At 40.8% G+C, this 21,383-nt stretch overlaps 1 protein-coding gene across 1 annotated transcript in view; it reads right to left on the bottom strand.

The window, feature by feature from the left end:
* The window catches only part of VSIG1 (V-set and immunoglobulin domain containing 1), a 55,564-nt gene that overhangs the window by 12,909 nt on the left and 21,272 nt on the right, over positions 1-21,383 (bottom strand). Inside the window, exons 2-3 of the mRNA XM_074323585.1 lie at positions 9,372-9,535; positions 49-247 (exon numbers count right to left, since the gene is read on the bottom strand). Of these exons, the coding sequence (XP_074179686.1) occupies positions 49-247; positions 9,372-9,535 (363 nt within the window). The remainder of the gene's footprint in view (positions 1-48; positions 248-9,371; positions 9,536-21,383) is intronic.

Here is a 21,383-nt window from a genome sequence, read left to right as displayed (position 1 = left end):
TCAATGTCCTAAATTGCTCCAAGAAAAAGTATAAAAAATTGTCCATACCTAGCACATTGACTATGAAGTTTCCTTGATTGTAGCCACTAAAATCAGGGGGGTTGTTAACATCACAGTTGTAGTTGCCACTATCTGCTGGTTGCATATGCAGAATAGTGATGGATGCGTTATCTGGCTCGTTGGACACTATAATTCGATCTTTGAATCGCCCGATGGATGCAGCTTGTCCACCTTCAGAATAGTAAATCTAGGACAGAAAAATTACAGAAATGAGTACTGGAGAGGGTCCAGGGCTAGGATAAGCTACCGGGGAGAATCCTCTACCAAGGTTACCTTCTTTGATAAGCAGCAGCATTTTTTCCCCCAGCAGGCAACAGGTCCCTATGGCAAAGGTTTCTCAACTCAGGGGGCACTTTAGCTTTCTCACAGCTGTGCACAGCTATTACCTCACTTGTGTTCAAAGCAGCTTTGTGATGTCATCAGGACAAGGAGGTATGCCTGTGTACAAGACAGTAGATAGCTGGAGCTGATGGGATTCAACTCCTAAGCCTAGGTTAGGAGATCAAGATACTCACCTGATGAGTCTACCTGGACGAAACTCATTATATAGGACACAAATGCCTGATGGGAAATCCCAAACCACCAAATTTTCTACTTTATAAGATTTTTTTTTAAATTTACTTTACTCAGTGAGACTAGCTGGAATATCTGGTTTCCATGAAAGTTAAAATATTCATGCTCCTTTTGTACACACATACTGCTTTGGATAAGCAAACTTGGGTTCCCCCTGTTAGAAGGATAACATTTCAGAGCAAAGAGGCCCCTGACAAATCATCTGGTCCCATTTCTTTATAATGGTGTGAGGGTGAAACAAAATAATCCAGAAAAGGGCCTAGGAAGTGCTTAGGCAATGGTAGCTACTTTCTCCCCATGTAGCAGGAGGCAGAACTGGGATTATCATTTCAATAAGGGCACTCAAATCCAGAGATATTAAATGACTCATGCAAAGTTACAAAGATGTTTTATTATTATAATTTAGTAGATTTAAGAAATATATGGAGTCTAGTTCCATCTCAAAGAACATGGATATTTAGATCATGATGGCAACTGTGAGAGCAGCATGATGAGGTGGAAAGAGAACCTGGGATTTAGCCACAGCTCTGCCTAATTGTGACAATATCAGGGGAGGTAGCCTCTGGTCATGCCTCCATGGCAACCTGCTTTGTGATAAGAAACAAAATTATTTAATCTTTCCAACCTTTAGTTTCTACACTTGAATGAGGAACCATAGTGATGTTCTTCAAAGTATGATACGTATTCCCCGACTACAGGCACATTAGTTGATTTTAGGTAGTACATAAATGAAAACTTATTAGAAAGAGATATATCTAGTACATCAAATCTGTGACTTCATGGATCTTATGGTTTAGGGTGAGACTAAGGTATTTCTAAGATTTTAAGAAACAAGTCAGTATAGGAAATAACATTAAATAATACTGCTGGTGATACACAAATATGACAAATATCATAAAGATGAGACATGAATGACTGAAGCTTGAGAGTCATTGCACTAGGTGATCCCTGAGGTGTCTTCATAATACACATAATCCATGTAAACATTTTGCTAGTTTCATATAAATGTGTGTAATTAAAATGATTGTTGTTTATTATTTAGTAAGCTGGCATTGCCCTAGTCCAGTGAAACTAATTAATATTTTCATAAAATCTACTCAAAGAGCCTTATGGTTCATTTAATTCACTCTCCTCACTTTATAGAAGAAATTGAAGCCCAGATAAGTTAAAAACAAAAGTTAATATGGGACAGTTCTAGAACAGTTCTTCTAATTCCTTGTCTAGCGCTCCTTACCTTAATAGGCTAAGGAAAAAGGGAAAGTAATCAGCAAACCAAAAGATATTATCTAGATTAATTCAAAATAATTCTCCTTCAAGCAGAAAACCAATATATATTTTAAACTAAGGCAGAAAGTTAGGTTCTGAGGGAAAATTCAAAGGAAAGAGCATATTGAAGGAGAAAACAACTTGTCTCCCTCCTCCAGTTCTCTAAAATCAACTAGCTTTCTTTCCTACCCTAACTGAGCCATTTATAATTCAGTTCATCCATTCACACCTACGGAAATCACAAACTTTTGCCCCAGAGAGGTCTTGCTCGACTTAAAATGAGAAAGCCAGTGTTAAGGTATTCAAGTGCGCAAGGGGGAAGTTCAACTCATCAAAGGTCTATTACCTTCATTTGAGTTAACACCAAAAATGTCAAGCTTTCCATTTCACTAGCCAGCATTGGGTTTCTTTACTTTCTAATCAATGATTTGAAGTCCTGTGGACTTTTACCTGGAACACAGCCTGCAGTCCATCAAGGAAGCCCTTTACAACTTCAACATCTGGCAGATTCCCCTGGTCCCAGGAAGACTGGGGGTAGGGTTGCCTGTTTTATACTGAGGTTTGAAGACATCACAATGAGCTATGACATCAGTCCTGCCTACAACCCTCAGTAAGTCCCAGAGGACCTAGGTGAAAGGACCTTGTTTCTGCAGAGATCAGGGGGCCAAGAGAGTGTGTTTTATGTCAAGACTAGAACATGAAAAGAAGTCACCTGTAAAACTCTCGCAGTTGGACGTGACTCAAGGTGAAATAATCAAATAGGTCATGAGGTCCTGAACTTGAAACTTCACCAACCCTTCACCTTAGCTCTTCACACTGTAGCTTATATTTTGCCCTCTCACAAATAACACTAAAGGGTGTCAGGGATGGTAATGGGATAAGGAGGGAGAACAATGGAGACCTCAAGGGGGAAGGCCTTGGTCTCAGGGTGCTGTGTGAGAAGGAAAATCCCCAGGGCTAGCCAGTGGCCAGACACATAGATAAAAGGGCTTTCTATTAGGGGAAGTCCACGCTGTCACACTGCCCTTATAAAGACCAAAAAAAATGAAATGTTTTCCTGAGACTGTTTATCTAATCACACAGGAAGGACTGCAACTTGGTTCCATTTTTCCACAAAAGAATAACTCTTTTAAAAGTCAAAGCTGAACAATGGTCAAGGCCCCTCCACGATCCTGTGAGAGTTGTGCATTCAAAGAAAGTATGTTGTCAATTTAGAGATCAAAGGAATTGAGGTCCAGGAAAAGCCACAGATGTTCAACAAGCTACATCCTTGGCGAGGGGACACGGGGAGTCTGCTTTAAGAAAATCCATCCAACTGTTTCCTTAAGTGGTGTTTGTTAATTTTATGCCCACTTGCCCTTTGTGGTTGTGTTCATGGCAAACTTCCCTACTTTTCCCCCAAGGTCATCTCTGCCTGCCTACTGGTGATGTTAGAGGCTGAATGTGGAGTTATAACAGCACACTAGTTATAAGACCCCTTAGTGTTTGGGAGGAAGATGGATATGAGAAATACAGGAAATGGCTGGGAGGGGCTGGTGGATAGTGGTAAGATCAGAAAGAATAGTGGGGACTGTGGTGAACTGGAGAGACAATACAAACAAGGCTTTCAAACTAGAAACAAGCAAACAAAATATTGGGCTGGACAACCAACATGTATCCACAGACCAAATCAGACCCAGAGGCCTCCAGTTTGCAACCTCTGATTCATCCTCTTCTATTACAGAAAAGGACACTGAGGCCCCAATACAAGAAGTGACTTTCCCAAGATCACACAATTTATAGTCAGACCTTGAACCCAGACCTCCCGATTCCCACTGAACATATTAAAATGGCACTTAATAGTTCCGACTTAAGCAAGGAAGATGATTGCTAGGCAACCTTCCCCTTTTGGGGCCATTCCATCCCCTACTCCAGGCTGACCTTACTTCTGCCAATTGCTGCTATTCACTGGCATGATGCTTCTTCCCGTGCCGAGTAGGTTCACCACATGATGCCTTCAACATTTGCCAGCTGCAATAACAGCCTATCCCTTCCTACTGTGCCAAGTTCCTGTTCACATGAGGCCAGGCAGCTGGGAGCCAGATTTGTCCCAAAAGATTTTTTTCCCCTCAGCTTTGTGACACTGCTCTATAACTAGAGGCTGGAGTACAAACAAGAATTGTTGAAAGAATTCAATCTGCTTTCTGTTCGAGTCTGAGTTGCAGTTAATAAATGCCTTTAGCCTCTAGAGCTGATCTTGTGGCTTCTTTTGGGAAATGTGGAAGGCATGGAAAGCCACAGCAAACCACCCATTCTTCCCCATTCCAGCTACTTGCTTTCCTTCACTGTTCATAAAGGGCAAGACATAGAAGAGGATGAGTGTAGGGTAGCAATGGTCTCAAGCCCAGCATTTTCTCTGGACTGTACAAGGACGCTGGAATTGCACATGGAAGAAATAATAGAAGACCAAAAGGAATACTTTCTTGCCCACAAACCACTCCCTTCCCAGCCTGCCATTTGCCTGAAATACCTACCATTTGAATTGCTTCTTTGGGATGAAGACATGGACGATCTCTGCTTAAGTGATTTTCTTCGTAAGAGAACAAAATGAACTACCACCAGTCCCTAACACCTTAGCATTTGATTAATTTATCAAAATTTAGCAAGACTAGATACCTGAGGGAGTGGGACACAGAATAGATAAATAGATGGGAGTGGGGTGATAGGAAGGGAAAAACTTGGAGTATTTCTCAATGAGTGAGACATTGGCACTTTGGGCAGACAATTCCTTCTTTTGTGGGTCTGTCCCATGTACTGCAACACATTTAGCATCTCTAGCCACTGCCCGCTAAATGCTAGTGTTGGCCTCCATTTATAACAATTAAACCAACACCTCCCTCATTTCAAATGTCCCTGAGAAGGTAGAACACCTCTGCCCTGCCAACATTTGTAAAGAATTTAATATAATGTTATCTGTAGAGAACACACCAGGTTGGGAGAATCTGAGCAGCCAGAGACTATGAAGACACTAGGTTCTGGAAAGAAGTTGTCCACATTATACATGTGTTGGGGAGATGAGGATGGCAAAGGGTGTCTTCCACTATGGATACTCCAGAAGTGTAGGTATTGTCTGAAAGACCCATGCTAAGTAGGGTCAATGCCTGTTTTGTTCATAGACAGCTGAGGTCTCTGCAATCACTGGCAGGGTGGAAGAGGAGATCATTGGTGTGATCAGAGGAGCACCAGACTACCCAAAACTTCCATGCCAACCTGCCTGCCCTTGGGCCTAAAGTCTTCAGCTAAGAGGCCCTGCTGAGAGACTGATCATCTGAAGCTGTCCATGTCTTCTGAGAGGAAAGCTTTTCTAAGAGGAGGGCCAGGCTAATGACTATCCTGGTCCTCCTGGTGAGAAGACTTGTGGGATACTTCTGCAGTCCCCACTCACCGAGGAACTCCTTGGAGGGGAGAGTCAGAAAGAGATAACATCCTTCTCTGGGTATTGAGAAACACTAGGCCTTGGAGTCAACTTCTTCTTTATGACCCAGTGATTTGGGGGGAGGAGAAAAAGATGATCCTATGGCAAGAGTTGGCCACTGCCCCGCTCAAAGCAGCAATAGGATCTTGAGCCTCTTGGAGGAAGCTGAAAAGGATTTCAGACATGGGCACGAGAAGGCAAACTTAAGGCTGTCCCACTTTTGTCAGGGGGTTGTGCTGATTTAGATTGTTACCAAACTCAGGCCCTCCCTTCCCACTCCTCAAAGCTGTTGCCATTGCCCTAGAGACTCCAAAACCAGAAGGGGTCCAGTAGTACACCAATAGGTGTTCTTACCTGTGAGGTCCAGCTACATCTTCCCCGAGCGTCTCTTGCATGCGCCATTTTTAGACACTGACTGACTGCCTTTTCCTCCATACTCTCAGTATTGAGGCATGCGCTGCGCTGTGTTTGAGCAGAAATGGGTGAATCTGAGAGCCAAATGCTACGTGGTATCCTGCCACATCCACCCAGGAGTTGAACTGAATCACTCAGTGGTCAGTCTGGCAATGTCTTACTCCCATAAATCATAGAATTGTCTAACAGCACAGCAGTCTCCTTGTATCATCCCCCAAATGTCCCACTAGCCATCCTTAGATTAACATATGACATGCTCTACAGAATTCTGAATGCATGGAAGTGCTCAACAAGAAAGCAAATTTGAAATAGCAGCCAAATCTCATTTTGAAAAATACCATCACAACTGAAGATATCTGCAACCTCTTTGTTGAGCAGGCTCTCTGTTCAGGGATAAGGAGCCAACAGAGAAGGGGCCTGATTCCCTCCCTTTAGCCACAAGGACCTGACAGGTAGTAGAACTGGAAGCCAATTCTGGGCCAAGATTCCTCCAAGACCTCTGTCCCAGCTGTTCAGCTATACTAAGTGTATTTTGTTGGCCTGGATGCCCTGGTGCCCATGACCCTGGGCTATGGATGGCATAAGAATTTTGCAAAATCACATTTTGTGAGTAGTGTTGCTGATAATAATAACTCACATTCATTGAATGGTTACAATGTGGAAGGCTTCCTAGTGCTTCACAAGCATTATCTCATTTAATCCTCAAAGTAAGCCTGTGAGATAGGTAAGTAGCTCCATTTTACAGGTGGGAAAACTGAACCTCTGAAAGGTCAAGTGACTTGTCCGAGGTCATCCAGCCAGCAAGTAAGTAAAAGGGCAAGGAGTAGAACAGACATCCATTAGGAGTTTTCCACTGGTGCTCCAAAACTACTTATCTGGAAAAGCAGCGAGGAGACATGCCTGCAGGGTATGGGGGAAGGAGGGGGGACTCCAGTTTTCTCGAAGTAAGAACCTCAACATAGTTACAATGGGGATCCTCTGGGGCAAGCCAAAGCAAGAAGGGAAAAGAGGAAGAAAGGAAAGGCTGCCTGTTTGGAGGTGGTTTTCTCTGTCTCCAAGCCAGGACCTTGCCCTACTCTACCCTGTCTTCCAGGCAGCTAAGCCACAGGCATAACATCAGTCTCATGCACTTGGAGAAGCATCTAGGACGTTTTATGATCAAGGAGCATGTTCTTACTGATCCAGTGAATCAGTGCAGAAGAACTCCTTTGATTTGGACATCCCAAAAGAGTAGATACCTTAAATTACTTGCCCTGCCTGTATCAGACATTTTGAAGAATGAGACAAATAGCAAGTAAATAAGCTACTCAATAAATACTTATTTGTTAATAGATTTTTCCCCCTAAAGTGCCTCTAAGAGATGTCCTGAGCGCAAGCCACACACAGGTCAGTCACCTACACCTTCTTCTTCCATATCTCCAGGTCTAGTGAAAAACTCGCTGCCGTTCCAAAGATCCTTTGGTCGTGCATGCTCTTTACCAGCCACACAGCTCAACCAAGAGGTGGCCTTGTAAGTTCCAGTTTCAGAGGAGGCATAAAGAAGAATTTGTGTTTTTTAATTCAGACTGGTTTGGCCAAGTCTGGCCTCCAGGCAGTTGAGGATATCTTGATTTGAGCACCAAGCATTAAAAAATGTCAAACTATATTGACAAGGCCTCTCTAAATTCAGCCCTTATTAGCAAAATGAGAAGGAATTTCAGCCTACAGATAAAGAACATATTGAAAAGATTAGTCAGGAATATAAATTTTAAAATGGAAGAAACATCATGTAATTATTGTCACCCACAATCCAAGAGAGCAGCAGCCTGCAAAGGAAAGGGATGATTTCTTAGTTGACTGCATCATGGTAGGTCTTGGGTCAGGACATTTTGGGTGACAGAAACTGATAGACTTATTACTATTGTCACCGCTGCTGTTGTTGCTGCTGCTGATGATAGTAGTGTTTGTAAGGGGGAAAACTTACATGGCTTTGTATTATTTTTCAAGTATTATAATATGCATTATATCAGTTGATACCCCATGAGACTTATAGAAGAGTATTACTGGTCTACCATATTTTGAAGAGAGGCAGAGAGTGATTTAGATACTTGTCTAAAGTAACCAGTACTGAGCAAAATTGTTGAACTTTCACTAGAGGGTGGCTTTGATGAAATCTCCTCTTGAACAGTGTTGCCTACTAAACAAGTGTTCAGGACCTCTGGTGAAGAAAGGACTCAGCACCTCCAAAAGACCAGTGATGGTTGAAGCGACACTGGCCAAGGTGTGGCTTCTCCAAGCTAATGTCCTTCTTCTCCATCTCTGCCTTTGGGCCTCCTCCAGCCCACTCAACTTCCTCTCCTTCTAACTTTATAATCAAAACGCTTCCTTTCCTCCAAGGCCCAACTCAACTACATCCAACTATTCCAAATTACATTGATTTTTCTCTACTCTGAATTCCTTGTTTTGGATCATACATCCTTTTGAAAATCTAATGAAAGCTATAGACTTTCTTGCTCAAGGAATATATGTTGGCATATGTGCTTGCACACTCATACACTCACTCACACACACTTTTGAATGTACAATTTTAATCCTTGGGCTAATTTAAAGATTCAACTACCCTTAAGGCCAGATGGAGAAAACTTGGGAATAGGCCGCTTGCAGGTAGAATCATTCTCCTCATTTGACTTTTACCCACCCTCCTCTGGCAACCTCTTCCCCCAGACCCTAGCCCACCCTTCCTATCCCCTAGCCTCTGGCTTCCTGCTGCCTTTGACTCATCACTACCTTGTCCTTTATCCACTAATCTTGGGACTCTCATGCCACCAGGACTCAGTCTGGCACAATGAGCTATCTCACATGACAAGCAGATCCCAGATATTAAGTTTGACAGAGATCTGAAGATCAATTAGGACATGCATTTGAACTGGGGTCTTCTAGAAATAATAGCCAGGGAAATATGTATATTTTTATATATATATATATATATATATATATATATATATATATACATATATATATATATATATATATATATATATATATATATATATATAATTATTTGGTGGGGGAAGCCCTTTCAGAAATACAAATTGGCAGTTACAAAATAGTCACAAGGATGCAAAGTACAGCATAGAGAATATAGTCAATAATGTTACAACAATGATGTATAGAGCCAGGGGTGCACTAGACTAACTGGAGACTCATCACTGCATAAATTATATAATTGTCTAACCACTATGCTATACATCTGAAACTAATATGAAATAATATTGAATATCAACTATAACTGAAAAAATAAATAATTAAAAAAGACTTATCTTGCAAAAAAAAAAAAAAAAAAAAAGAACTACTGCTAACTTACTTATGAGAAGGACCATTTATGCCTAGTCTAAAATACTGATGTTGACTGACACAGAATTGAGATAACAGGCTGTAACTAAATATGAAGAGAGGACAAAGGTCAAGTCACTTAGATGACAGTCTTCCCTAAACAGCTATCTTCAAATTCTTTGTATCTGAGGTTCTGCCACTGTTGTCACTGCCTTACATTCCTTCACACACTGACTCCAACAGTTTATATCACAACTACTAAAGGGGAATAGTTTAGGAAGAAAGTTCTTACGGTAATTGCCTGTGACTCTTTCTCATGGGAGAATGACCACTGGATGGAAAGCTTGTCCCGGGAGGCCACAGTGCTGGTGTAGGTGCAGACGAGAGTGACATTGGATCCAACAGTGACATTCACGACACTCTTTGAAATGGTCACTTGCACCACACTAACTTGACCTGAAAAGATAATCATCAAAAAGACAATGGTACACACTCACATTGTGATGATACTTTTTCATTACAAAGTACTTTCAATGACATCTTGTTTGAGGAATCCAAGGTGAAGAGGAGAAGGTTGAATGAACCACATAGGAAAGCGGAGCAAAGCAACTGGCATGGGGTAGGGAAGTTTTTAACAAATTACAATGTGAATTTACTAAAATCCTGTGTTATGGTGAGGTAATAGCACTGAACTGGGAATTTCTTCTGTGTAAAGATGGCCTTACACAGAGGTTCTTAGAGTGTTGTCCGGGACCCACAAAAGTCCATGAATATGGAGAGCAACCAATCCAGATTGCCCACAACTGAGGGGGTCCCTTGGATATGGGACTTTCAGTTTAAAAACTGGGTAAGTCTCAGGCAAACCATACTGGTTTTGCTAGGACTTTCAGTGCTTAAACCAGAAAAGTCCCAGGAAAACCAGGATGAGTTTGTCACCCTACCCCTACAATCATTACATTAGACTACAAGATCAAAGTTATATTAATAATAATAATAAAATCCTATTTTTCTTTTTTACTCTCATCCTCTTATGAGTATACAACAAAGTATTCTAGAAGCTATATGACAGGTAATGATGTCGTCGCTCTGGTGATTAACGGAATGAGTGCTTGTGTGTTTTTGTTTTTTATTTCTTTCTCTTTTTTTAAGTTTTACTTACTAATGTAGTAAATGTAGGTAGACATAATCCACATGGCAAAAATTCTTTGGGGTCCTCAGTAATTTTTTATTGAAAATGGTAGAGAATTAAATACATACACATACACACGAGTACAAGTAAAACTGGAGAAATCTGAATAAGATTGGTGGGTTGTATCAATGTCAGTGTCCTTGTTGTGATATTACACTATAGTTTCACAGAATGTTACCATGCGGGGTAAGGCAGTGTTAGGGATTGCAGGCGGGAATTCCCGCCCGTTCTCAGGAATTTCTTTCACTTTCCTGTTCCCTAATCCCGAGATATAAACTTTGTTCTGTTCTCCATGATGAATCGTTTCCACAAAGTGAAGGCCGATACTAACAACCACCTGGGTTTAAGGAGCTGATTTTCCCAATTTCCCCGACCAACTTTTCTCGGGATTCGGGAATGGAAACGCGAAAAAATTTCCCGAGAACGCACAGGAATTCCCACCTGGAAACCCTAGCTATAAATAGGAAAAATGTCTAAGAGATACATTCTGAGTAGTACTTTTATTTTCCATTGTGGGTATTACTGGGCTCAAGGAGCTGATTTTTGCGATTTCCCAACCAACTTTTCTTGGGATTCAGGCATGGGAAAGTGAAAAAGATTCCTGAGAACGAGCAGGAATTCCCGCCTGGAAACCCTCGGCAGTGTAAAGTAAAGTGTACATGGGATTTCTGTCATTTCTTAAAGCTGCATGTGAATCTACTATTCCATTATTATATTTTTTTCTCATACTATTATTCATTTTATTTATTAGTTTCAGGTGCACAAAACAAAGTAATACTTAAATATTTATCTTTTATATCCCTCACACTGTGTGAACCCCCCACCATCCACTATCCCTCTGACATCGTCGCACAGAGCCATTACATTTCCACTGTCTCTAATCCTAATGCTGTACTCTGCTTCTTGTAAGTATATACATGCATATAAAATTATAGTTGGCATTCGTTATTGTTCAGCTTCAGGTGTACAGGGCAGTGATCAGGCATCTACATCATCCCTGAGGTGGTCTCCTAAAGGGGACACATGTCCATCGGATACCCTACAAAATCTTTACAACATTACTGATTACGTTCCCCAAATTAATTTTCAAAAACCTGTGGCCATCTTGTGGTTACCAACTGTTTTCTAATCCCCTCACCTTCCCCCTTATCCCCACACCCCCGCCCATCTAGCAACCCTCAGTTTTTCTTCTATGTCTCCAAAACTGTTTCTGATTACTTCATTCACTTATTCTTTTCTTTAGATTCCACATATAAGTGAGATCATATGGTATTTGTCTTTCTCTGTCTGACTTATTTCACTTAACATAATGTTCTCTAGGTCCATCCATGTTGTTGCAAATGGTAAGATTTCTTTCTTCTTTATGGCTGCATAATACTCCATTGTATAAATGTACCACAGTTTCTTAATCCAGTCATCTACCGATGGGCATTTCGGTTGTTTCCATGTCTTGGCTATTGTGTATAGTGCTGCAATAAACATAGGAGTGCATAAAGATTTTTGAATTAGAGTTTTGGATTTCTCCGGATAGATACCTAGGAGTGGAATTGCTGGATCATAAGGTAGTTCCATTTTCAGATTTTTGAGATACCTCCATACTGTTTTCCATAGTGGCTGCACCAATCTGCAATCCCACCAACAGTGCACAAGCGTTCCCTTTTCTCCACATCCGCCCAGCACTTGTTGTTTGTTGATTTACTGATGATAGCCATTTTGACTGGGGTGAGGTGGCATCTCATTGTGGTTTTTATTTGCATTTCTCTGATGGTTGGTGAGGTTGAGCATTTCTTCATATGTCTGTTTGCCATCTGTATGTCCTTTTTAGAAAAATGTCTCTTCATGTCCTCTGCCCATTTTTTAATAGGGTTGTTTGTTTTTTTTGGAGTTGAGTTGAGTGCGTTTTTTATAAATTTGTGATATTAACCCCTTATCAGATATATCATTGGCAAATATCTTTTCCCATTCAGTAGGATCCTTTTTGTTTTATTGATGGTTTCCTTTGCTGTGAAAAAACTTTTTAGTTTGATGTAATCCCACATGTTTATTTTTCTCTTACTTCCCTCATGAGGGATATATCAGTAAAAATCTTACTCCGGGTAATGTCTGTGAAGTTTCTTCCTATATTTTCTTCTAGGAATTTTATGGTTTCAGATCTTACATTTAAGTCTTTAAGCCATTTTGAATTTATTTTTGTATATGGTGTAAGGAGGTGGTCCAGCTTCATTTTTTTGCATGTGTCTGTCCAGGTTTCCCAGCACCATTTATTGAATAGACTGTCTTTACCCCACCGTACATTCTTGCTTCCATTGTCATAGATTAAATGGCCATATAGGCATGGATTTATTTCTGGACTCTATTCTGTTCCATTGATCTATGTGTCTGTTTTTATGCCAGTACCATGCTGTTTTGATTACTGTAGCCTTGTAGTATAATTTGATGTCAGGTATTGTTATACCTCCCACTTTGTTCTTATTTCTCAAGATTGCTGAGGCTATCCGGGGTCTTTTATGGTCCCATATAAATTTTAGGATTATATGTTCTATTTCTGTGAAAAATGTCGTTGGTAGTTTGATAGGAATTGCATTGAATATGTATATTGCCTTAGGCAGTATGGACATTTTAACTATATTAATTCTTCCTATCCATGAACATGGTATGTGTTTCCATCTATTTGTATCTTCTTTCATTTCTTTCTTCAGTGTCTTATAATTTTCTGAGTACAGATCTTTTACTTCTTTGGTTAAATTTATTCTCAGGTATTTTATAGTCCTTGAAGCAATTGTAAATGGGATTGTTTTTTTAATTTCTCCTTCTGATGTTTCATTATTGGTATATACAAATACAACTCATTTCTGAATATTAATATTGTATCCTGCGACTTTATTAAATTCATCTATCAGCTCTAATAGTTTCTTGGTGGAGTCTTTAGGGTTCTCTATTATAGTATCATGTCATCTGCATATAATGACAATTTTACTTCCTCCTTACCGATTTGGATGCCATTTATTTATTTTTCTTGTTGGATTGCTGTGGCTAGAACTTCCAGCACTATGTTGAATAGAAGTGGAGATAGTGGGCGACCTTGTCTTATTCCTGATCTTAAGGGGAATGGTTTTAGCTTTTCCCCATTGAGTATGATGTTAGCTGTGGGTTTATCATATATGGCCTTTATTATGTTGAGATATGATCCCTCTATTCCCACTTTCTTAAGGGTTTTTATCATAAATGGCTGCTGGATTTTATCAAATGCTTTTTCTGCATCTATTGATATGATCATGTGATTTTTATTTTTCATTTTGTTAATGTGGTGTATCACATTAATTGATTTGCGGATGTTGAACCACCCTTGCATACCAGGGATGAATCCCACTTGATCATGGTGTATGATCTTTTTAATGTATTGCTGAATTCTGTTCGCTAATATTTTGTTGAGGATTTTTGCATCTATGTTCATTAGAGATATCGGCCTGTAGTTTTCTTTTTTTGTGGTGTCTTTGTCTGATTTTGGGATCAGGGTGATAGTGGCTTTGTAAAAAGTGTTTGGGAGTCTTCCCTCCTTCTGGATTTTTTGGAAGAGCTTGAGGAGAATAGGTGATAATTCTTTTTTGAACGTTTTGTAAAATTCACCTGTAAAGCCATCTGGTCCAGGGCTTTTGTTTGTTGGGAGATTGTTGATTACTGATTCAATTTCCCTGGTGGTAATCAGTCTATTCAGGTTTTCTGTTTCTTCTTGAGTTAGCCTTGAGAGGTTGTATGCCTCTAGAAAATTGTCCATTTCTTCCAGATTGTCAAATTTGTTGGCATATAGTTGCTCATAGTAATTTCTTAATAATTTTTGTATTTCTGTGGTGTCTGTTGTCACTTCTCCTCTTTCATTTCTGATTTTATTAATTTGGGTCCTCTCTCTCTTTTTTTTTTTAATGAGTCTGGCTAAAGGTTTGTCAATTTTGTTTATCTTCTCTAAGAACCAACTCTTGGATTCATTGATCTTTTGTATTGTTTTTCTGGTTTCTATTTCATTTATTTCGCTCTGATCTTTATTATCTCCTTCCTTGTACTCCCTTTGGGCTTATTTTGCTGTTCCTTTTCCAGATCCCTTAAGTGTGAAGATAAACTGTTGATTAGTGATGTTTCTTGTTTCTTTAGGTAGGCCTGCAATGCTATGAATTTCCCTCTTAGGACTGTGTTCACTGCATCCCATAGATTTTGGGTCGTCGTGTTTTCGTTTTCATTTGTCTCGTGATATCTTTTGATTTCTTCCTTGATCTCCTGGTTGACCCATTCATTATTTAGTAACATGTTATTCAGCCTCCATGAATTTGTGTGTCTTCCAGTTTTTTTCCTGTAGTTCATTTCTAATTTCATAGCACTGTGGTCAGAGAAGACAATTGGTATGATTTCAATTTTCTTAAATTTATCAAGACTTGTTTTGTGGCCTAACATATGGTCTATCTTGGAAAATGTTCCATGTGCGCTTGAGAAGAACGTGTATTCTGCAGCTTTGGGGTGAAATGCTCTGAAAATATCGATTAAATCCAAGTGGTCCAATGTGTCATTTAAGGCTGTTGTTTCCATATTGATTTTCTGTCTGGAAGACCTGTCCCTTGTTGTCAGAGGTGTGTTGAAGTCCCCTACTATGATAGTGTTACTGTTGATCTCTGTCTTTATGTCAGTCAATATCTGTTTTATATATTTAGGTGCTCCTATGTTGGGTGCATAGATGTTTACTAGGGTTATATCCTCTTGTCGGATCAATGCCTTTATTATTATATAGTGCCCATCTATGTCTTTTAATATTGTCTTCATTTTAAAATCTATTTTGTCAGATATAAGTATTGCAACTCCAGCTTTTTTCTCATTTTCTCATTTCCATTTGCATGAAATATCTTACTCCATCCCTTCACTTTCAGCCTGTGTGTGTCTTTTGATCTGAGGTGAGTCTCTTGTATACAGCATATACAAGGGTCTTGCTTTCTTATCCACTCAGCCACCCTATGTCTCTTGAATGGAGCATTTAATCCGTTTACATTTAAAGTGATTATTGATAGGTACATAGTTATTGCCATTTTTAAATTTGTAGTTAGATTGTTTTCATGTTTCTTCTATTTACAGAAGTCCTTTCAGTATTTCTTGCAATGCTGGCTTGGTGGTAATAAATTCCTTTAGGTTATTCTTTTCCAGGAAGTTCTTTATCTCTCCATCAACTTTAAATGATAGCCTTGCTGGATAAAGCAATCTAGGTTGTAGGCCTTTTTTTTCCATCATTTTGGGTATCTGCTGCCACTCCCTCCTGGCCGTCAATGTTGCTGTAGAAAAGTCATTTGATAGTCTTATGGGAGTTCCCTTGTATGTAACCCTCTGTCTTTCTCTTGCTGCTTTTAGGATTCTCTCTTTGTCTTTAACATTTGCCATTTTAACTATAATGTGTATTGATGTGGACCTGCTTGGGTTTATCCTGGTTGGAACTCTCTGCACCTCCTGGACTTGTATGTTGGTTTCCTACATCAGGTTAGGGAAGTTTTTGGACATTATTACTTCACATATGTTCTCAATCCCTTGCTTCCTCTCTTCACCTTCTGGCATTCCTATGATGTGCATGTTGTTGCGCTTGATGTTATCCCAGAGGTCTCTTAAACCATCTTCATTGTTTTTTATTCTTTTTTCTTACTGTTGTTCTGTTTGGGTGATCTCTGCTAACGTGTCTTCTAAGTCGCTGATTGGATCCTCTGCTTCATCTAACCTGCTGTTAATTCCTTCAAGTGAGTTCCTTATTTTGGTAATTGTGTTCTTTAGTTCTAACTGGTTGTTCGTTATGATTTCTACATCCTTCTTTATGTTGTCTCTAAGCTCCTTAAACATTCTTATCATCAGTGTTCTGAACTCTGTCTCTGATAGGTTGGTTACCTGTGTTTCATTTGGTTCCACTTCTGGAGATTTCTTCTGTTCTTTTATTTGGGACATGTTTCTTTGTTTCCCCATTCTGGCTGACTCTGTGTTTGCTTTGATGTATTAGGTAGATCCCCTAGAGTTCTTAGTTCTTGCTGAGTTATCTTATGTAGTATGTGCCCTTTATATTTGACTTGCACTACTTCGTTCTTCTCCTCTGCGTGTGCTCCAAAGGTGACTCTTGTGTTGTGTATATTGTCCTGTTAAAGAAGATCTTTAATTGCTTTTCGCTTGTGAGTAGGTGGGGTTAACTCCTAGGTTGACTAGTTGTGAGACCTGGCTCTGCCCACCGCAGGGTGTGTTCTGCTGCGTGAGGGTTGACTGCTTAAATGTGGTTTGGCCTCTATGGGCTCTTCTGCCTGTAGAGAATTCCCTCTGGGCGTGTCACTTGCAGGTTAAACACGGTAGTACTCTGGTTTGGTCTGGAGTTGGCCTCTGGATATGTTGAATCTTGTGCCTCTTAAGCTGGGCCATGGTAGGGCAATTTCAGAACAAATCACCAAGCACAACAACAACAACAACAAAGAAAAAATCAAATACATTCACATGTAAAAACAACCGACAACCCCCACTCAGCACAGGCAAAGATATCAAAGATATAAAGACAAAACAAAACAGAACAAAATAAAAAGCAGCACCAGTCTTGGTTTAAGCCCACCAAGTAATCTCCTGGTTGTCCTCTGCTATACCAAAGATTCCCCTGCGTGTTGTGCAGGTAGAGCCGGTCACCTGGTGCCCAGAGTGACGTTGGGACTGCAGATTTAGATGTGTGAAGCTGAGGGGTCTAGATAGTAGTTTTTACAAAGTCATTGCAGTTTCTGCCCTTGCCTACACATATGCGCACTGAGAGTAGCACCATCAGCCCTGTGTCCAGTTCTCCTTAGTCTTAGGGCACTTCTTCCGTGTGTGTGTGTGTGTGTGTGTGTGTGTGTGTGTGTGTGTGTGTGGCGGGTGGGAGATTTCTGAGCTGCTGAAAGCCCAGAGCTGTGTCTGCCACTTACTGCTGATCCCTGGGAGTGCCTCCGCAGTTGTAATTGCCCTGCCCTAGGCAGGCCTGAAAGGGTGGGGCTGGGGATGGAGGGGTCTTCTCTCTCCCAGCCCAGCTGTGTCACATTCTTCCCGCAGGCTAGAAAAGGTGGTGGCTGGGGGTGGAGGGGTCTCTTCTCTCCTAGCCCAGCAAAAATCACACTCTTCCCAGCCTCTTCCCTGGGTCAGAGCTGCACTCCGGTCTTCCCAGAGCCTGAGCACTAAGGCTCCTCTGTAATCTGACACTACTCCTCAGTTCAGGGGCCAGTTTAAGTCTCTGGAAGGGCACGGATAGGATTGGAAGGGGGGGGGTCCATGTATGGAGTTTTTGTCCTTTGTCCGGCCTAGGGCCCAACTGGAGGGATCAGCTGAGGTTATTGCCTCAAATGCTGGATATGCTGCCCCCTCGGCAGAAGAGATCAGCTGTGGGACTCAGGGAAAGAGCCCACCTCCTGGCTTTTGTGTTCTCTGTTCCGTCCTGGGATCCTCTGCATCTCTGCAGCTGCGGATGCCGGCCGCTTCTCCACTCTGCTCCCTTCCCTCTTCCCCTGCTCGCCCAATTTGCCCACCTGCAAGTCCATTATTGTATTTTGAATGACAGCAGGATCTATATTGATATCTCATACTTTACTTCTGATACTGATGATTTGTATATAATCTCTTTTCATTTTTACCAGTCTTGCAAGAAGTTTGTCAATTTCATTTGTTGATTTTCCCCAAAGAACCAGATTTTTACTTCATTTAATTTTCTCTATAATCTCGCTATTTCAATTCCATTGAATTTAGCTCTTTATTACTTCCTTCTTTGTGCTTGCTTTGGATTATATTGTTTTTCTTTTTCTGGATCCTTGATGTAGGAATTTCATTATTGACTTGAGACCTTTCTTCATTTCAAATGTAAGCATTTAGTGTTATAAATTTCTCTCTCAGCACTGCTTTAGCTGCATGTTACATATCTCTACATACTACATTTTCATTTTCCTTCAGTTCTAAGCATATTTTTAAAATTTCCTTTGAGACTTTATCTTTGATCCATAGATTATTTAGAATTATGCTGTATAATTTTCAAGTGCTTAGAGACTTTCTTCTTGTTTTTCTGTTCTTGATTTCTAGTTTGATTCCATTGTGCTCAGAAAATAGATTGTGTCATTTGAATTCTTTTAAATTTGTTGACATTACATTTATGGACAAGCACATAGTCTGTCTTAGTAAATGTTCTGTGGGTGCTCGGGGCGGGGGGGAAGTGCATTCTGCTGTTAAAAAGTGGAGTGTTGTATACTTTAAAACACTATGAATGCTCACCAAGATAGACCAGGCTCTGAGCCATAAAACAATCCTCAACAAATTTAAAAGAATAGAAGTTATACAATGTCTGCTGTCAGACCACAATGGAGTTAAAGTAGAAATCAATAACAAAAAGACTATTGGAAAGTCCAAAACTACATGGAAATTAGATAGCACACTTCTAAATAACACATGGGTCAAGAAGAAATCTCAGGAGAAATTTGAAAAAAATTTGAATTAAATGAAAATGAAAACACATCTTAACAAAATTTGTAGTATGCAGCAAAAGCAGTGCTAAAAGGGAAAATTGCATCGTTGAATGCATATATTAGAAAATAAAAAGATCTAAAATCAATCATCTAGGGGTGGACAGGTGGCTCAGTTGATTAGAGCGCGGGCTCTGGGCAATGGGGCTGCCGGTTCAATTCCCACATGGGCCAGCGGAGCTGTACCCTCTGCAAATAGAATGAAGTCAATGAGCTGCCGCTCAGCTCACAGGTGACCAGATGGCTCAGTTGGTTGGAGCGTGGGCTCTTAACCACAAGGTTGTCGGTTCAACTCCTTGGCTCCCCCAAGGTAAGGTGGGCTGCGCCCCCTCCAACTAACAGCAGCAACTGGACCTGGAGCTGAACTGCGCCCTCCACAACTAAGACTGAAAGGACAACAACTTGACTTGGAAAGTCACGGAAGTACACACTGTTCCCCAATAAAATCCTGTTCCCTTTCCCCAATAAAATTTTTAAAAATAAATAAAATAAAATAAAAATCAATCATCTAAGCCAGGGGTGTCCAAACTGTGGCCTGCAGGCCAACTGCAGCCTGCAATTCATTTTTAATTGGCCCGCAGCAAATTCCAAAAATATATTTAGTTTACTTAAATAAACCAGGTGAGGCAACACATATTTTACCTTGAGTGAGTGACCCGGCTGATTGTGTATTTTATGGCATATAGCCCTTGGTGAAAAACGTTGAAAACAGTTTGGACACCCCTGAGCTAAGCTTACACCTTAGGGAACTAGAAAAAAAAAAAACCAGGACATTAAATACAAAGTAAGCAGAAAAAAGGAAATAATAAAAATTAGGCAAGAATCAATGAGCTTGAAAACAAGAAATCAATAGAGAAAACTAATGAAATCAAAACTGGTTATTTGAAAAGATCAATGAAATTAATAATAATCTAGTCAGGCTAACTTAGGAAAAAAATACAGAAGACACAAATTACTACTATCAGAAATCAAAGAGAGCCATTACTACAGATTCCATGGACATCAAAAAAGATAATAAAGAAACACAAAGAACAACTGTACGCCCACAAATTAAATAACTTAGGTGAAATGAACCAATTCCTTGAAAGGCATATCTGACAAAGGACTTATCCAATACATACAAAGAATTCTTAAAGTTCAATAATAAGAGAAACAACCGCACAAACACACACACACACACACACACACACACACACACACAAAGGACGAGATCCGGATCTCGTCCTTTGGCAAATGGTGGCATAAGGTGAGCTTCTGTAAAGCTCCCCTGGAATTTACAACTAATCGAACAACAATAACTCCACAAAGGACTCCCTGCACAGCAGACAGGCAAGACAAAGAGGCCCACTACTGAATTCACCTAAAGGTGGGCGAATCGCGCCAGTGGGGGAGGAGGGAAGGGAGAAGTGTGGAGACGGAGCTGGGCGGGCACAGGACACAGACCTAGCTCAGTGCTCCGAGCTCGCTGCATCCTGGAACTAACGCAGCTGCGGGACAGGGAAGAATTCGGACTGCTAGGGTTCCGTTTATAGCCCATAGGGCTGAGGGGGCAGCATATAACATGGCTGAACCCAACGCTCATGGCAGAGACCTCAGAGGAAAGACTGAGGGAAGAAAGCTGAAAATGGTGGTTTAAGCCCTCACTGCCGAGCAGAGAACGGAAGCCTTAGGCACTGAGACTAGCCGCCCCCTCCCTACCCTCCCAGAGCTCACCCTGCCCCCACCTGCCCGGTGCTACAAGTGGAACAGTAGGAGTGTCAGATAAAAAGAACAGAATATTTGCTATTCCTAGAACTGTGGACCGCAGACACAGATTCGCACCCCAACTAGTTCAGGCAAAGGGGAGGGAGCTGTGGAAGCAGGACCAGCTGTGGTGGTGGTCGCCGCCATTGCTCTGGGCCACCTCTCACATCTCACCCCGCCCCTGGCCCCACCTATCTGGGCAGATCCCTGCAGGAGTAAAGAGAACTGCTGAAACAAACGGGCTTTGAATCTGGTGCAGGAAGAGCTTTGGAACTTCAAAAGCTGTCCGCATACCCACACGGACACTGCGCCCTGTGACCCAGGCAAACTACTAACAGAGGAGAACCCTGTCTCCCAGGGAATCCCCCCATTGTGTGAGAAGCTGGAATAGCGCAGAGAAAACATAGCACTACCTTGTATGAGAGAAAAAAAAGGCTGCAGTCGGAGAGAAAATAAAACATTCTACCGACAACTACTGGAAAACAAAAGAAAGACCTCTTCCTATCAACCTGTTGTAGAAGCCACTCCTGTAGATGTCTAGGAAGAGAAATAATAAATCAGTAATTGCCATGACTAACCAAGGCAACAAGACAGCTCAGAAAGAAAGTGAAAAGTCTCCAGAAAGGGAACTTAAAGATATGGAAATATGTGACTTAAATGACAGAGAATTCAAGATTGCAGTTCTGAAAAAACTCAATGAGATGCAAGAAAACACAGAAAGGCAGTTTAATGAACTCAGAAACATCATCAAAGAATAACATGAACATTTTACGAAAGAGATTGATATTTTAAAGAAGAACCAAATAGAATTTCTGGAGATTAGGAACTCAATAGAAGAAATTAAGAATGA

This window comes from Rhinolophus sinicus, chromosome X, assembly GCF_036562045.2.
Source record: "Rhinolophus sinicus isolate RSC01 chromosome X, ASM3656204v1, whole genome shotgun sequence".
Taxonomy (NCBI): domain Eukaryota; kingdom Metazoa; phylum Chordata; class Mammalia; order Chiroptera; family Rhinolophidae; genus Rhinolophus; species Rhinolophus sinicus.
This window is presented reverse-complemented; position numbering and strand designations above follow the sequence as displayed.